We start from the raw sequence: 15,384 nt of genomic DNA on the forward strand, positions 1-15,384 counted from the left end.
TTGGCCTTGAGAAACATATCCATACATCCAACCCACTCGACATGTAGTCTAAGACACCAGATGAACACATATATTCCACTGTTAGGAGGCACGGTAGTCTAGTGGTAGGGCGCCCGGCTCGTGACCGAAGGGTTGTTGGTTCGAGTGCAAGATACTTTACTTCGCTTGTTCCAGTCTACTCAGCTGTAAATGAGTAAGTGGTTGGGCAGTGCTAGAATTGTAGAACGCTAGCTGTGAGCACAGAAGTGGCAGCACTGACTGTATGCTCCCCAGGGAGCTCAGAAAGATATTGGCTGGTTGCAAAGGCCCTATAACCACGGATAATAATTTGTGAACCGCTTTGAGACAACCTACGAACTAGGTTGTAATAAAGCGGTATAAAAGAACCTCGAATTACTATTTATTATCATTACTGTTGCTATCTACAACAACACCAAATAAAGGATACTTTCTTTCATTGCGTGTTGGCTAAACATGCGCTCGACGCGGGAGGTGACGATGGACTCGAGCTTGCCCAGGTGTTCCTCTATGCTAGGTTGTGGCTGTTTGTCCATCTGTCTCAGCTGTTCCATCTCTATCTGCTGTCGCTGTAACTCCGCCTGCTGTTCCTGCTGCTCGACCAGCTGATCCTGTAGCCGCTGTATCTGGTTGTTCTGAGCCTCCAGGGCTAGCAGCACGCTCTGTAGATTATCCTGTAACTGTACAACGCAGACAATTTTTAACAATGTAAACCAGGGCTAGCAGCATGCTCTGTAGATTATCCTGTAACTGTACAACGCAGACAATGTTTAACAATATAAAATTAAAACACTATGTATATCTTAAATTAGAGTACTAAAGGTCATTAACTTAATTTTTACGACAAATATCTGTGAAATGTGACACAAAATGTGACAAAACACTGTAAAAACTGGAGGAAACACAAAATATGGGATCTGTGATCTGACTTATATAACTTACCTGGGACAGAACTTTCTTGTCTATAACTTCTCGGATAGTTTCCCTGTGTATTTCTCGTACCGGTACAGGTATGTCCCTACAATGATGGTAAATCTCATGTTTATAATCTAAATCTCCTGTCAAATCGTAAAACTGTCTTTTAGAATCATAAATGAGAGAAGAAATATAGACAAGAGGCCAATAGGGCTTTAACTGTTGCCCTAGTTCAAATTGAAATGTGTGGGCCAATCAGAGGTCATGGTGGCCATCTTGGATTTTTGGATCGGCACGAAAAGTAACAACACTTGTGCATAAAGAACATTTGTATAAAATTTGGAGTCAATCGGTGCAGCTGATCTTGAGAAGTTAAAAATATCTCAGCCAATCACAAACTAGGGCGGGCATCTTGGAATTTCTAATCTGAATGAAAAGTAAGAGCATTTTACAAAGTTTTCAGTCAATTGCTTCAGCCATTCTTGAGAAGAAGTCGAAAATGTCTCGGCCAATCCGAGGCCATCACATGGAATGTTTTTACCAAGTTTGAAGTCAAATGATTTTGAATCAGCAATTCTGAAGAAGTCGAAAATGCATGACGGATGATGTATGACGACAGATGAAGACACAGATCATGTGATGTGAACTAATGAGTGATTGCTGACCGAATGTTTCTCTCCAACGTCTGCTTTTATTTTATTTCTTATCACACAAAAGATATTTTATCGACTAAATCAAATGTGTTCACCCAGGGCCACCTTAAACTGAACAACAATAATATCTCGCCTATCTTTTCAAGATCTCAATTACAGGTCAAAAACAAGGTGACCTCGTACTAAGTGTTGTCTCCGTACCTTGGTGACGAGATCTGATGTCTCTCTGCAGCCTTCAACACGGGCGCTTCCTTTGGACTACAAAATTGAATGTATAACAGATATACAGAATATATTACACAACTATCAAGCTTAAACATGTTGATATTTTACAACAGTTAAGGGGTAACAAAATGTTCCTTATTCAAGCCTATCTATACTTACCTTTAAAATGACTTAGGGCGTTTATGAGGAACAACCAGTTTGTCCATTTATAAATGAAACAATTTCGGGTATAAATCCTGGCGGACCTGCTAATATTTATGCAGGCCTTGCGAGGCTTTGGTCAAGGCTCGCCTGAAAGCAGCATCAGGTTACTAGGTCTGACCTTATTTACTAAACGAACAACTGTGGTCCGACCAGTTTAACTGTGTAAACGAAAATGGCCCTACTTTCACCTCCCTCATTTATACAGGGAGTTATTGTTGTTATGTCTTAACCACTTTTTCTTCTTCTTTTTGGAACAAAGTAAAAAAAAAAAATCAGATTTTTTTGTATCCAGTATTATTACAAATGACATCGCAGGTTGGTTCTGGTCTTACCCCTTACTTATCACGCTATACGTTGTCAAGGTTTGAATCATTTAGAAGTTTTTATTTATCACAGAAAAGATGTTTTTGTCTACATGTTTCATACTTTGATGTTAGCTAACATATGAACAATATCTATATCTTACCAACAAAAATTTCAATAGAAAAATAAACTTAAGTTATATTCCAAAACATATTCACTGTATACGTAGAAACCTTCGCAAAGTGAAACTTTTGGCCCTTCACTGGTAAACTCCATCTTAGCTAGATGTTAAATTTGCCCTTCACTGGTAAACTCCATCTTAGCTAGATGTTAAATTTGCCCTTCACTGGTAAACTCCATCTTAGCTAGATGTTAAATTTGCCCTTCACTGGTAAACTCCATCTTAGCTAGATGTTAAATTTGCCCTTCACTGGTAAACTCCATCTTAGCTAGATGTTAAATTTGCCCTTCACTGGTAAACTCCATCTTAGCTAGATGTTAAATTTGCCCTTCACTGGTAAACTCCATCTTAGCTAGATGTTAAATTTGCCCTTCACTGGTAAACTCCATCTTAGCTAGATGTTAAATTTGCCCTTCACTGGTAAACTCCATCTTAGCTAGATGTTAAATTTGCCCTTCACTGGTAAACTCCATCTTAGCTAGATGTTAAATTTGCCCTTCACTGGTAAACTCCATCTTAGCTAGATGTTAAATTTGCCCTTCACTGGTAAACTCCATCTTAGCTAGATGTTAAATTTGCCCTTCACTGGTAAACTCCATCTTAGCTAGATGTTAAATTTGCCCTTCACTGGTAAACTCCATCTTAGCTAGATGTTAAATTTGCCCTTCACTGGTAAACTCCATCTTAGCTAGATGTTAAATTTGCCCTTCACTGGTAAACTCCATCTTAGCTAGATGTTAAATTTGCCCTTCACTGGTAAACTCCATCTTAGCTAGATGTTAAATTTGCCCTTCACTGGTAAACTCCATCTTAGCTAGATGTTAAATTTGCCCTTCACTGGTAAACTCCATCTTAGCTAGATGCTAAATTTGTCCTTCACTCATGATAATTATACATGGTTTATAGTGTACTATGAATTGCTGCAATGATATCATAAAATTTGCCTTTATTACAGCAAAAAAGGCAAAAGTCATTTCTCAGCACACAGTATTAAATTTTCATCTTAGAAATTTGATTTTAACCAAAAGGCTAAGTTTGCTCTCAAATAATATGAGTCAAATAAAACAGATACTGTTTATTCTGCATTGTGTTCTGCAAAATGCAGATTTTAATGAGAAAACCAGTTTTGAATCACAGCTACTGTATACAAACCTATTGTGTTCCTCCTCCTCCTCCAAATGTTCCTCTATATGTTCCTCAATTTCCTCGCTACTCTCGTCCCGTGTCCGATTCTGTGTGTCTATTTCTCCTTTCCGTTCACCGACAACAATGTCGTCCTCGTCTTCCTCCTCGTCCTCCTCACAGATTTCCTCTCCCTCCACCTGAACATCGTCATCTCCCTCCTCTTCATCTTCATAGCTACAACGACACATATACTGGAAATGTGAATGCACTGTACACTGAATTTCAATGAAAAGGTTTGTAAAGTTATTGAAGTAAGAACACATGAATGTCGCCTGTCTTTGAGATATGCTGGAACAGAGCAGTGTTGCATATATATATATATACCAGCGTAAATGTTAATTCATGTTAAAAAATATTTTTTTACTATAAAGGGCGGGATCAATATTTCGCGGTTTCGTAGTCAGTACATATTCACGGGGGTTAAGTTTCGCTGGGCACCTGAATCCTATGTGTCATGCAAAGTATTTTGAGTGTCATCATTTAAGGGTAAAACCTTGAAATACAGGTAAACCGTTTGAAAACATGTACACTGATCCCCAGCATCGTCATCCGCCAGTGACTTCACTCGAAAGAAAATCAAATGTGTGTGTACCTTTGTAGGAGTAAACTGTTATCAATTAATCACCTACTGTGTACACATAAGTATGTTGTGGCCACTTATATGTAAGTGTTGTTTTTGCATTGACTGCCCAGTTGTTCAGTGATAATCTGATTTGAGTTCATTTCACTGGATATTAGTTAAAGCGTGAATATAGCAGAATTAAAAACCCCGCAAAATATGACCTCTATACAGTACTTTATCTTTCTGGGTGATCTCTTTCGGTTAATAATACATTTTTGTAAACAGTGGAACAGCCGTTCTTGAGGGAGGTAACACCTTCTGTGGTAACGATTTACATCTGACATCATCTATCAATCAAAACTGTTTGGGAATTTCCATCAAAGTTTGAATTGCAACACCATCATATGGTTGTTTAATGCTTGATCAATTATGAGTTGCTCGGTTAAATTTTCGACACATGATTTTTGAGAACTAAATTAAATCCAATACTTTTAGGTTTGTTGTCATCAAATAATGATACATACAACGTGAGTGTTAAATCAGAATCTTTTTGAAATTATACTAGTTTAACATGTTGTATTTAGCTGTTGTTAATCTACTAATATAATCAGGTTGTTTCAACTTGGGATATAAGGAAATAAACACATTCAAATCACCATTTTTTTTAAAAATATAACAGTTCTTTATCTTATATTTTCATAACCTACTGATAAATGTGTAACCCAATATATTCCAAAGGTGGAAAACTTGATAGCGTTCCTCTTTTGACGTTTGTTTTCAGTAATTCACTCAGGATGTGTTAAAGCTGCCAGACTTTCTGTTATATCCAGTATCTTTTAGGTATTGATCCCAAAAAAACATCATATTAAAATATTCCTTTTTGGGTGGAAAATTTTGCTAGTTATCAGGATTAAGGAAATATTTTCACTGGAAAAAAAATGTTGGGATTGATTCCGATATTTATAGTGCTTAAATATAACGAAGTATTCCATAAAGTTCTTAGCATTGATCCTGAAAACTTATCAGCTACATGTATCATTCATGGATTTCTTATTGGAGCACAATTTTCAGGATCTATTCTTGCCATGTTTTTGACTGCACTGCTTCAGTGTACTCTAGTACAAATACTGATGGTCACATTTAATGAATTTCAAAATCGGCACCAAACTAAACTGAAACTTTGAAAAGGATAATGGGGAAGTTGTTTTTTAATTTAATTTAAAAATGGGGATATTTAAATATACTAAAATTCTCAGAGGTGAATGAGACTGTTCTTCATACCCAGGAATACTTAGGAAATATTCTGCATAGAGGACACATACCTTTTCTGTGGGTGAGACTGCCCCTCTGTGTTGACATCAGGTGGGCGTGGCCAGGCGCGGAGAACCTGTTGACCTTCACTATCACCCGCGGACGATTGCGTTCCCTGTTCCACGAACGGCTGAGTACCTTCCATGATCTCCTTGCTATCCTCCTCCTCCTCCTCCTCTATCGTCTCCCCCAGCACCTCGGCCACCTCCTCGTCATCTTCATCGTACTCTTTAGAACTGGAGTGTTTAGGGCCGACAATGTCATTGACATCAAAACCTGTTGTACTACTAGTGCTGTCAAAAGTTCTCCCAATGATTGGCCTGCTGCTGCTCTCCTGGGTGTCAAAGAGGTCATCAATACACACATTGGCCAGTCTGTTTTCAGCTTTTGGAGTTACTTCCCCTGAGGAATTGAGGGACTCCTTAGACTTTGGTGTCTGTAGTTCCTGTTCCTCTGAAATGGTGACCGGTGGAAGTGGAACAGAGCCTGGCGTAAGTTCGGGATTGATGTTGGCCCGTCCAGGTGTGGGGTCCTTGGGGGTCGGGGTTTGTGTGATGTCAGACTGGTCTCCTCCTGAGCTGCGCGGAGACATAAAGTCCTCGTTCAGTCCCGACACATGAGTGAAGCTGCTGGTGCTGGACCCCGCACTGGCTCTCACAGGCTCCAGGATGCTGTTGTCAGAGGGGGTCACCTTCCTACAATACAATCAGACCTGTCAGTACATCTATGTAACAGAAATCACTTTTTTTAACAAGAGAATGTCTGTAACACTGGCTGAAGCGGCGTACACTAATATTCAGATCGTGACGTATCGAAAATCTGGAAAAATATATCGTGAAACGAATCGAACATAAATAATCGCAGTACAAGTGCATCGCGGTGAATCGTGACACCTCTAGCTGCCATTGAAATTAGTTTCATTGTTCTTTAAAATGTTACAACCACTTTGATCTTGATACCCTGACACATGCACACACTCAAGGTACTACACTTAAAATTGATAAGTTGATTTTAATATTCATGTTTTTTCTGTATGTTATTACAATCCTGAAACACAAGGATGTCAAAGGTATACCCATATTTGACCTTTATATAAAGTTTGACCAAAATCCATGAAAGAATGAAGTTGCTTAGTGTTTAAATTAAATCAGTTGAATGATTTTCTATATATAGCAAGTGACCTTGGCCTTGACCTTGGAACCCTGAAACACAACAATATCCGCAGTATACTGATACTTGACCTTTGCATAAAATTTGACCAAAATCCATGAAGGAATGAAGCATACTTGACTTTTGTATAAAGTTTGACCAAAATCTGTCAAAGTTGCTAAGTGTTTACATTGAATCGGGATGGGACGGGACAGGGATGGGACGGGGACGGGCGTTTACATTGAATCGAGACGGGACGGACATGGGCAACACTATATGCCCCCCCCCCATAACAATTGAATGCCTCTGCCAGGAGTCAAACCTGGGGCCTCTGGCTAACTAGTCTTACGTGCTACCCAATGAGCTAAAGAGAAAATCTCCCTAGCTTAGTTGTTAGAAAGCAGCTAGTATTTTACCAGGGTGCGTAAAGAGGAAAGAAAGAACTTGTCCCGAGTTTTCCAGGGGTCACAGCGATTTGTGAAAGTATCGCTGAATATATCTGTCAATATTACCTGGGTCCCTATGTGGGCGCCAATCTAACAGAGGTCATAATTTTTTTCAATGCCTCCACTAGGAGTCGAACCTGGGACCTCTGGTTTACTAGTCATATGCTCTACCGAATGAGCTGATGAGAAATTCTCCCCAGCCCAGTCGGTGGGATGCAGTTTAAGTATTTTACCCGGGTGACATTTGCATACTGGTTACTGGTAAATTTGACCAGCCCTGTTTTCCTAGTATTAAACTATTGCCACGGAGGTTACCTGGGACTAGCTTTGAACACATCAGGAGTGAGTAGAACTGGGGCAGGCTGTCCTGACATAGGGCTTTCCTTACTGCTGTCCACATCGGTCACGCTCATCTCCATACTGATGCTCATGTAAGACAGGCCGTCCTGTAGCCCTGCAACACAACAAGTTCACAGTGCTGACGACAATCTTATACAGACAAACAAAACAAATTAATTCCAATAAAATGCCCCCCCCCCCCCACATCTCCCTTAGGATAAATTCTGAAATGGCCTTTTGGTAATTATGATCACAGTTCTTAAATGAATAAAATTTGAAAAGAAAGTCTTGAGAAATGAATCAATTTCTGATAAATACAAAATAAAGTATGAAAACTTGAGAAAAGCATAAATATTATGAAGATATTATGAAACCTGTGTATGTGCGAGAAACAACACAAAACAACACTGCAGTAAAAGCATTGTACTAAGATGCATCTGTCACAAACACTATTTTCCTTAGCCCTTTTCAAACTTTTTCCTTTCCTGAAATTTAGAAAAACTTCCCAATTTAAAAATTCCATTGAAATAAATTTCTTAAATATCATGTTCTAAAAATTGTGATTGAAAATCTTTATGTGAATTCAAAGCTCCTAATTTTCTTTATTTACAAATTTGAAATTTGAAATTTGAAAACAGAACCTTTTCAAAATAAAAGGAAATTATCCGACAAGAAACCACTACTTACTTAAGCTAGCTAAAGCATTATACACTTTTTCTGTTTACAGCAGAATTTCTGGAGGTTCTTTATTCGTGCATGCAATTTTCAAAGGCTGCTAAATGGCCCCATTGTTGGAACATGCGATTATTTTAATTTGTTGTCACTAAATATTAATTATTGAAACATTAACATTTAATATTACGCTGCAAACATTACATTCAAATGATACATTTTTGTACATGAAATTAATTTAATCCAATTTTTCCTTTATTTTCTCTCCCTACATACTAACATAAGAAACAAATCATATTTGAGGTCAATGACAGGATTCGATGATATTACCCACTTGACATCATTTTGTCTACAGTGACCACCTGTACTGTACGTGTCAGGTGACATGTTTTTACTGGTCTCTTAAATGTTTGCATCTAGTGCTACAGACAGGGTTGACTGTAGATAGTGACCAAACTGACTCAAAACATTGCATAATAACTCACTCCATAACGTTTGGAACATTAAACAGAACAGCGACAGATTTTTGGAAGGGGAGACAACCCACAAATGGCGGTAAACAAAGGTTAGACTAATCCTGTAACACAATATAAAGTGATAATGATGGTGATCCAATCCAAATGATTTCAAGTGACAAAGGTGATTCACACACAAGGGTAACTTGGAGGATAAAACCGATAAAATCTCCACCATAGAGTAGGATATTTAGTACAGAAATCAAGGCTCTCACAAGCGTTTGTTATACTGAAAGCATAATTCCATTGATTGTTTAAACCGAGGCTCAGCAAACTTTACCCAAAATCTTTTCCTGTGGGTTGAAATTTTCCTACCTGCGTTACATCCATCATTGATTATAATTACCTGTACATAAAAACTTACTTATAATCTTTGTTCAAGAAAACCATTATGTCAAGATGTATGATTTTTACATAATTAGTAAAAAACTGATGAAGCAATCCTATTTTGATATGGTGATGCTGCCTAAAGTGAAAATGTCTGACGATGGCGCCATCCTGTTGTGAAAATGTCTGAATACACTATCCTGTTGTGAAAATGTCTGAGGACGCCATCCTGTTGTGAAAATGAAGATGTTTTCAGGACAGTGACATGCGCGTGCTACCGGTCCCACCCTCAGGAAAGTTAGACAAACCTTTTCTCTAACCTAAATAGTCAGTGTTGGAAGTGTAGGAGGTACAGAGAGTTTATATATGTGGCTAGCCCTCCTTTTCTCCAAAACCAAACTCCAGACCGTTTACCTTGGCATTAAGACTTGGCACATAAAGCAGTTTTTTTTATGAAAGCCACACCCTCAAATGAATTTTTAATTGATTATTAAAACTGAATAGAATTAAAATGATGAGGAAAATGTATGGAATTGTGTGAAAATCTCGTAAATTTAACCAGCATAGGATTTTTTCACATGCACAATGACCATGTACTTGTAGCCGTTTCTAAGTTGTAGTCCAAAGTTTTAGTGTTTTTCTTGGAACACCCCCCCCCCCCCCCCCCCCAGTTAAATGCAGTGTTTAGAATTTATTGTTACAATACAAACAGCAGACTACAGAGGTAGGAAGGGCGGTGTGCAAAGGAAATAAGGGCCGTGTGCAGAGGAAAGGTCACAACAGCAAAATTATGTACATCAAAATCCTCTGGGACTATGGGGGTCGGTAGGAAGATATAAAGGGCTGTAGGAAACTGTACAGGCCTTTTTAATACTTACAAAATATGAATTTAACATATAAAATGATTTACACAAAATCGTAACCACAGAAAAATGTTTTTGGTATATATAAATGGAAACAAAATGGAGAGAATGAAGACTAGAGTTGATATGAACACAAAATGATAAAAAAGATTGATAAATGATTATAAAACTGTAAAATATTTATGTGACTTGATGAAGATGAAAAAAAAAAAAGAAAAAAGTTTTCATTGCATACAACTCAGTGAACTGAGGTAACTTTATATTGCTTCCTAGAATCTAGCTACCAGTTTGTACACAGTATGACAGAAATGGGTTGTTTTACAACTGTGTGTAGACCCAGCAGCATCTGGACGATAGGGTATCGCGATTTGTATAGTGTTGTTGTCATATACATCTCTCGAAAATTATGTGATCTCCAAGTCTTTTCACTGAATAGATATATTAAATAGATATTTTCTTAACAGGACAATTATGTGTCCAACTTGGGACATATTTTTTCTCTGCAATTATTTCTATATCTAAGTTTCTTGACTAAATATGTGCACAGGGGATAGATTTATATTAACTTGTGCTGAACAAATATTTACGCTTAACATATCAGAATAGTTTTATTTCAAATGTATAGTTGTAACAAGGGATAACTAATTGTCTAAGAGAGAGGTCTACCCTAGTCCGACAGTTAATGATAGCATTCACTTTATATAATATGGGATAGGGATTTTAATAGTTTAAGGAAATCTCCAGCATCAGAGGTAATGCTACTGTAAAGACGACATTGATGTACTTCTAAACTACAAATCCACACACTACTATTAGCGACATACAGCAGGGCTTTTCCTGGATATCTTGGCAAATAACCGATTGCATATAAACGCATCTAATGTTATTATTCTTTTTTATTTCCTCTGTCATTTTTTTTAATTATGTCGATTTCATCTTGTTGTAAACCGTCTGAATGGAAAATAAGAAATGAAATTTTATTAAATTGAAAAAATTAAACGTCAAAATTTTGTTATATTTGGTCATTATTGAATTTGGAAGAAAAAAGGTCCCATTGAAATGGGGCCAACGTTTGGTCCCCACTATATACTACGATAGCCAGGAAAAGCCCCGTCATAGCTACGTGTGAAGTTACCCTTCATTCTACGCTTCCCTGTCAATGAAAATTTCACACAAAACATGTACTGGATTTCGTGAGCAGTCAGCGTACCATTTTCCAGTACACCTCAAACAAAACTCCATTCCACACTCCACATCAAAGTCTATATGCAACCAAATTGATTCACACAGTAAAATGTCAATGAAAATCTGAAGCATGAATGTGATGTTGTAAAACACACACGGTCAAACATCAAAACAAAGAAAATCAAACTATTTTTTTAAATTATACCAATATTCAATTTTCTCAAAGACTTAACCTTAAGCTTGCAGAGATAAATGACTTGATATCACTAAAATTATTTCGGAAATTATATCCAGTGTTCCGACGAATTTTAGATTTGGGGGTATGTTTGATACATTTTCAAGATTCTGTTACCCCTAGGTACTTACAGTAGTTACATATAGGGCAACTCTTGAAACTAGGGGTGTATACAACTAACTGTTTTAGGGGTGAAAACCCCTTATTTTGGGTTTCTGCAAATGATGATTTCAGAAGTTTTTGAGAAAATATCATCCGAGATATCCTGTTCATTCTGAAACAACACCGCATTATAACCTATATATTCTATATCACTGGAAGGAAAACTGGGGTTTAAACCAAGTACGAGAACTAGTTGTTCTGCGATCAGGAGTTAACATACTGTAGCTGTAAATCTGAGAGGTATACTGTAGTTTTATATCTTCAATGACATTCCAAAGATCCACACGAGACACTGCTAACGATGTCTGTATAAGTGATAGCTGATACACTGTTGATATACCTATATCAGCACTCCTATTTACATATGTCATATGACCTGATCACACAATCTGAATTTCAGTCCACTGACTCTTTCCCTTCAGCAAATATTCTTTGGAAAATATGTACTTTAGTTGTAGTTCAATGCACAATTACCAGTGCAACAGAAAAAAGTGCTAAAAGTCACTAAAATAAGAATACTACTAATATATGGAGGTTTACAGTATATATAAAGATGATACTAAATATATAAATAAAGACACTAATTCTATCTGTACTAGTAGTGATGTAGAAAACAGAAGTAGGAATAAAATATCAACATTAAGGAGATATGCTACCTTCCTGTGAAATGGATATCCTTTACAGAAGAATGCTGCAGTAAAACAACTTTTATGAATTCTGTCAAAAAATACTTCTATTTTGAGAAAGATGTTTTCACATTAATTCACCAAGAAAGTCTATCAAGATTTCAAATATCCTAGCCAATACAAGAATTCATGAATCTTGAGTGATTTTCAATGAATTAACTGATGACAAATCTAAAACACATAAGAATACCTATATTGATATCACTTGAATTATACTGAATTATTCAATACAGTTTAAAAGGGGATTATTCTAACACAAATCACAATTTCATGCACAAGGTAGCATACAGCCTTAAATAAAACAAAATCCACTACAAGGTAGCATACAGCCTTAAATAAAACAAAATCCACTACAAGGTTCCTATATTTCCAGTCACTAACATCTACCTTCAAGGAAGAATAACACCATTAGTCTAGCACTCGACTACGAGTAACCATCTAGTGGTTCTAGTAATTATAGCACAATGTGTAAATATGGTTACCTGTGTCGTCGTGGGAGATGGTGCTAACTGATGGTGTGGGTAGCGGAGGGGCCGACGACTCCGGGCGGAAACGAATCTGTAGCTCTTGTAGAGTCCTGGAAATCAATACACAAATAATGAGTGAACCATTTTCCTTCAAATCATTACAAAATAAATGTTTTACGACTTTGTGTTATCAGTAAGTGATTCATATCCCTTCAAATCATTACACAATAAATGCTTTACGACTTTGTGTAATCAATCAATCAAAGATTTGTATAATCACAACAACAAAAATATTGTAACTCCTTTTGATGAAATGGTCTATGGTAGCTAATCGTTGTTGTTATCATTTGTTTTTTCTTTTCTATTTACAAATGTTTTCTTCAAATTATTTAAGTGTTTAGCTTGTTTCCTCCAGAATTGTTTTTAACATGGATGTCACATTCTGTCTGTGTTTTGGTAGTACAGACACCTGGATAGGTCTAAGTTTTAATCAACTGTTACAATTTGCAATCTTTATCAAGAAATGTTGACATATGGTATAATATAATAATAATAATAATAACACGATATTCCTGAGAGGTGGCAATGCCTTGGATCACCCCTCGGTACATCATTGTAAGAGGATCACCCCTCGGTACATCATTGTAAGAGGATCACCCCTCTGTACATCATTGTAAGAGGATCACCCCTTGGTACATCATTGTAAGACCCATGGCACTGTCACCATAAGTGAATGCAGTATTTACATATTTTTTAGTCATATCTTTACCCTGAAAACCCCTGAGAGTTCTTGTCTATCCAGTTGTGCAGATACTAGACTGCACCTCTAATCAAACTGAGATGGTCTATGAAGATGTCTTACATGGATATACCGTATAGATATATAATTATCTTACTTATATTGGTTCACAATTTTGACATGGACCTTTCAGTTCTCTGTATAGATACATTTCTGTTTGTAGTTCTTAACATGCAGTGTCAGGTTGTTTGTTAAGCAGACCTTATAGACAACATCAGACATACTTAGGGTGTACAGTGTAGAGTTTTATCTGAACTACTGACATAACACTGTCCACTTTGTATGTTAAGGACCATCAGACCTTATAGACAACATCAGACATACTTAGGGTGTACAGTGTAGAGTTTTATCTGAACTACTGACATAACACTGTCCACTTTGTATGTTAAGGACCATCAGACCTTATAGACAACATCAGACATACTTAGGGTGTACAGTGTAGAGTTTTATCTGAACTACTGACATAACACTGTCCACTTTGTATGTTAAGGACCATCAGACCTTATAGACAACATCAGACATACTTAGGGTGTACAGTGTAGAGTTTTATCTGAACTACTGACATAACACTGTCCACTTTGTATGTTAAGGACCATCAGACCTTATAGACAACATCAGACATACTTAGGGTGTACAGTGTAGAGTTTTATCTGAACTACTGACATAACACTGTCCACTTTGTATGTTAAGGACCATCAGACCTTATAGACAACATCAGACATACTTAGGGTGTACAGTGTAGAGTTTTATCTGAACTCCTGACATAACACTGTCCACTTTGTATGTTAAGGACCATCAGACCTTATAGACAACATCAGACATACTTAGGGTGTACAGTGTAGAGTTTTATCTGAACTCCTGACATAACACTGTCCACTTTGTATGTTAAGGACCATCAGACCTTATAGACAACATCAGACATACTTAGGGTGTACAGTGTAGAGTTTTATCTGAACTCCTGACATAACACTGTCCACTTTGTATGTTAAGGACCATCAGACCTTATAGACAACATCAGACATACTTAGGATGTACAGTGTAGAGTTTTATCTGAACTCCTGACATAACACTGTCCACTTTGTATGTTAAGGACCATCAGACCTTATAGACAACATCAGACATACTTAGGATGTACAGTGTAGAGTTTTATCTGAACTCCTGACATAACACTGTCCACTTTGTATGTTAAGGACCATCAGACCTTATAGACAACATCAGACATACTTAGGATGTACAGTGTAGAGTTTTATCTGAACTCCTGACATAACACTGTCCACTTTGTATGTTAAGGACCATCAGACCTTATAGACAACATCAGACATACTTAGGATGTACAGTGTAGAGTTTTATCTGAACTCCTGACATAACACTGTCCACTTTGTATGTTAAGGACCATCAGACCTTATAGACAACATCAGACATACTTAGGATGTACAGTGTAGAGTTTTATCTGAACTCCTGACATAACACTGTCCACTTTGTATGTTAAGGACCATCAGACCTTATAGACAACATCAGACATACTTAGGGTGTACAGTGTAGAGTTTTATCTGAACTCCTGACATAACACTGTCCACTTTGTATGTTAAGGACCATCAGACCTTATAGACAACATCAGACATACTTAGGGTGTACAGTGTAGAGTTTTATCTGAACTCCTGACATAACACTGTCCACTTTGTATGTTAAGGACCATCAGACCTTATAGACAACATCAGACATACTTAGGGTGTACAGTGTAGAGTTTTATCTGAACTCCTGACATAACACTGTCCACTTTGTATGTTAAGGACCATCAGACCTTATAGACAACATCAGACATACTTAGGGTGTACAGTGTAGAGTTTTATCTGAACTCCTGACATAACACTGTCCACTTTGTATGTTAAGGACCATCAGACCTTATAGACAACATCAGACATACTTAGGGTGTACAGTGTAGAGTTTTATCTGAACTCCTGACATAACACTGTCCACTTTGT

General features: G+C 37.2%; 1 protein-coding gene across 1 annotated transcript in view; it reads right to left on the reverse strand.

Moving 5' to 3' along the window:
* Positions 1–15,384, reverse strand: part of LOC110454743 (enhancer of mRNA-decapping protein 4-like) — a 64,194-nt gene that overhangs the window by 33,281 nt on the left and 15,529 nt on the right. The window contains exons 15-21 of the mRNA XM_021504424.1: positions 12,619–12,713; positions 7,468–7,606; positions 5,569–6,252; positions 3,652–3,858; positions 1,788–1,844; positions 961–1,036; positions 449–698 (exon numbers count right to left, since the gene is read on the reverse strand). Coding sequence (XP_021360099.1) covers positions 449–698; positions 961–1,036; positions 1,788–1,844; positions 3,652–3,858; positions 5,569–6,252; positions 7,468–7,606; positions 12,619–12,713 — 1,508 coding nt within the window. The remainder of the gene's footprint in view (positions 1–448; positions 699–960; positions 1,037–1,787; positions 1,845–3,651; positions 3,859–5,568; positions 6,253–7,467; positions 7,607–12,618; positions 12,714–15,384) is intronic.

The sequence above is a fragment of the Mizuhopecten yessoensis genome, unplaced genomic scaffold (assembly GCF_002113885.1).
Source record: "Mizuhopecten yessoensis strain PY_sf001 unplaced genomic scaffold, ASM211388v2 scaffold8051, whole genome shotgun sequence".
Taxonomy (NCBI): domain Eukaryota; kingdom Metazoa; phylum Mollusca; class Bivalvia; order Pectinida; family Pectinidae; genus Mizuhopecten; species Mizuhopecten yessoensis.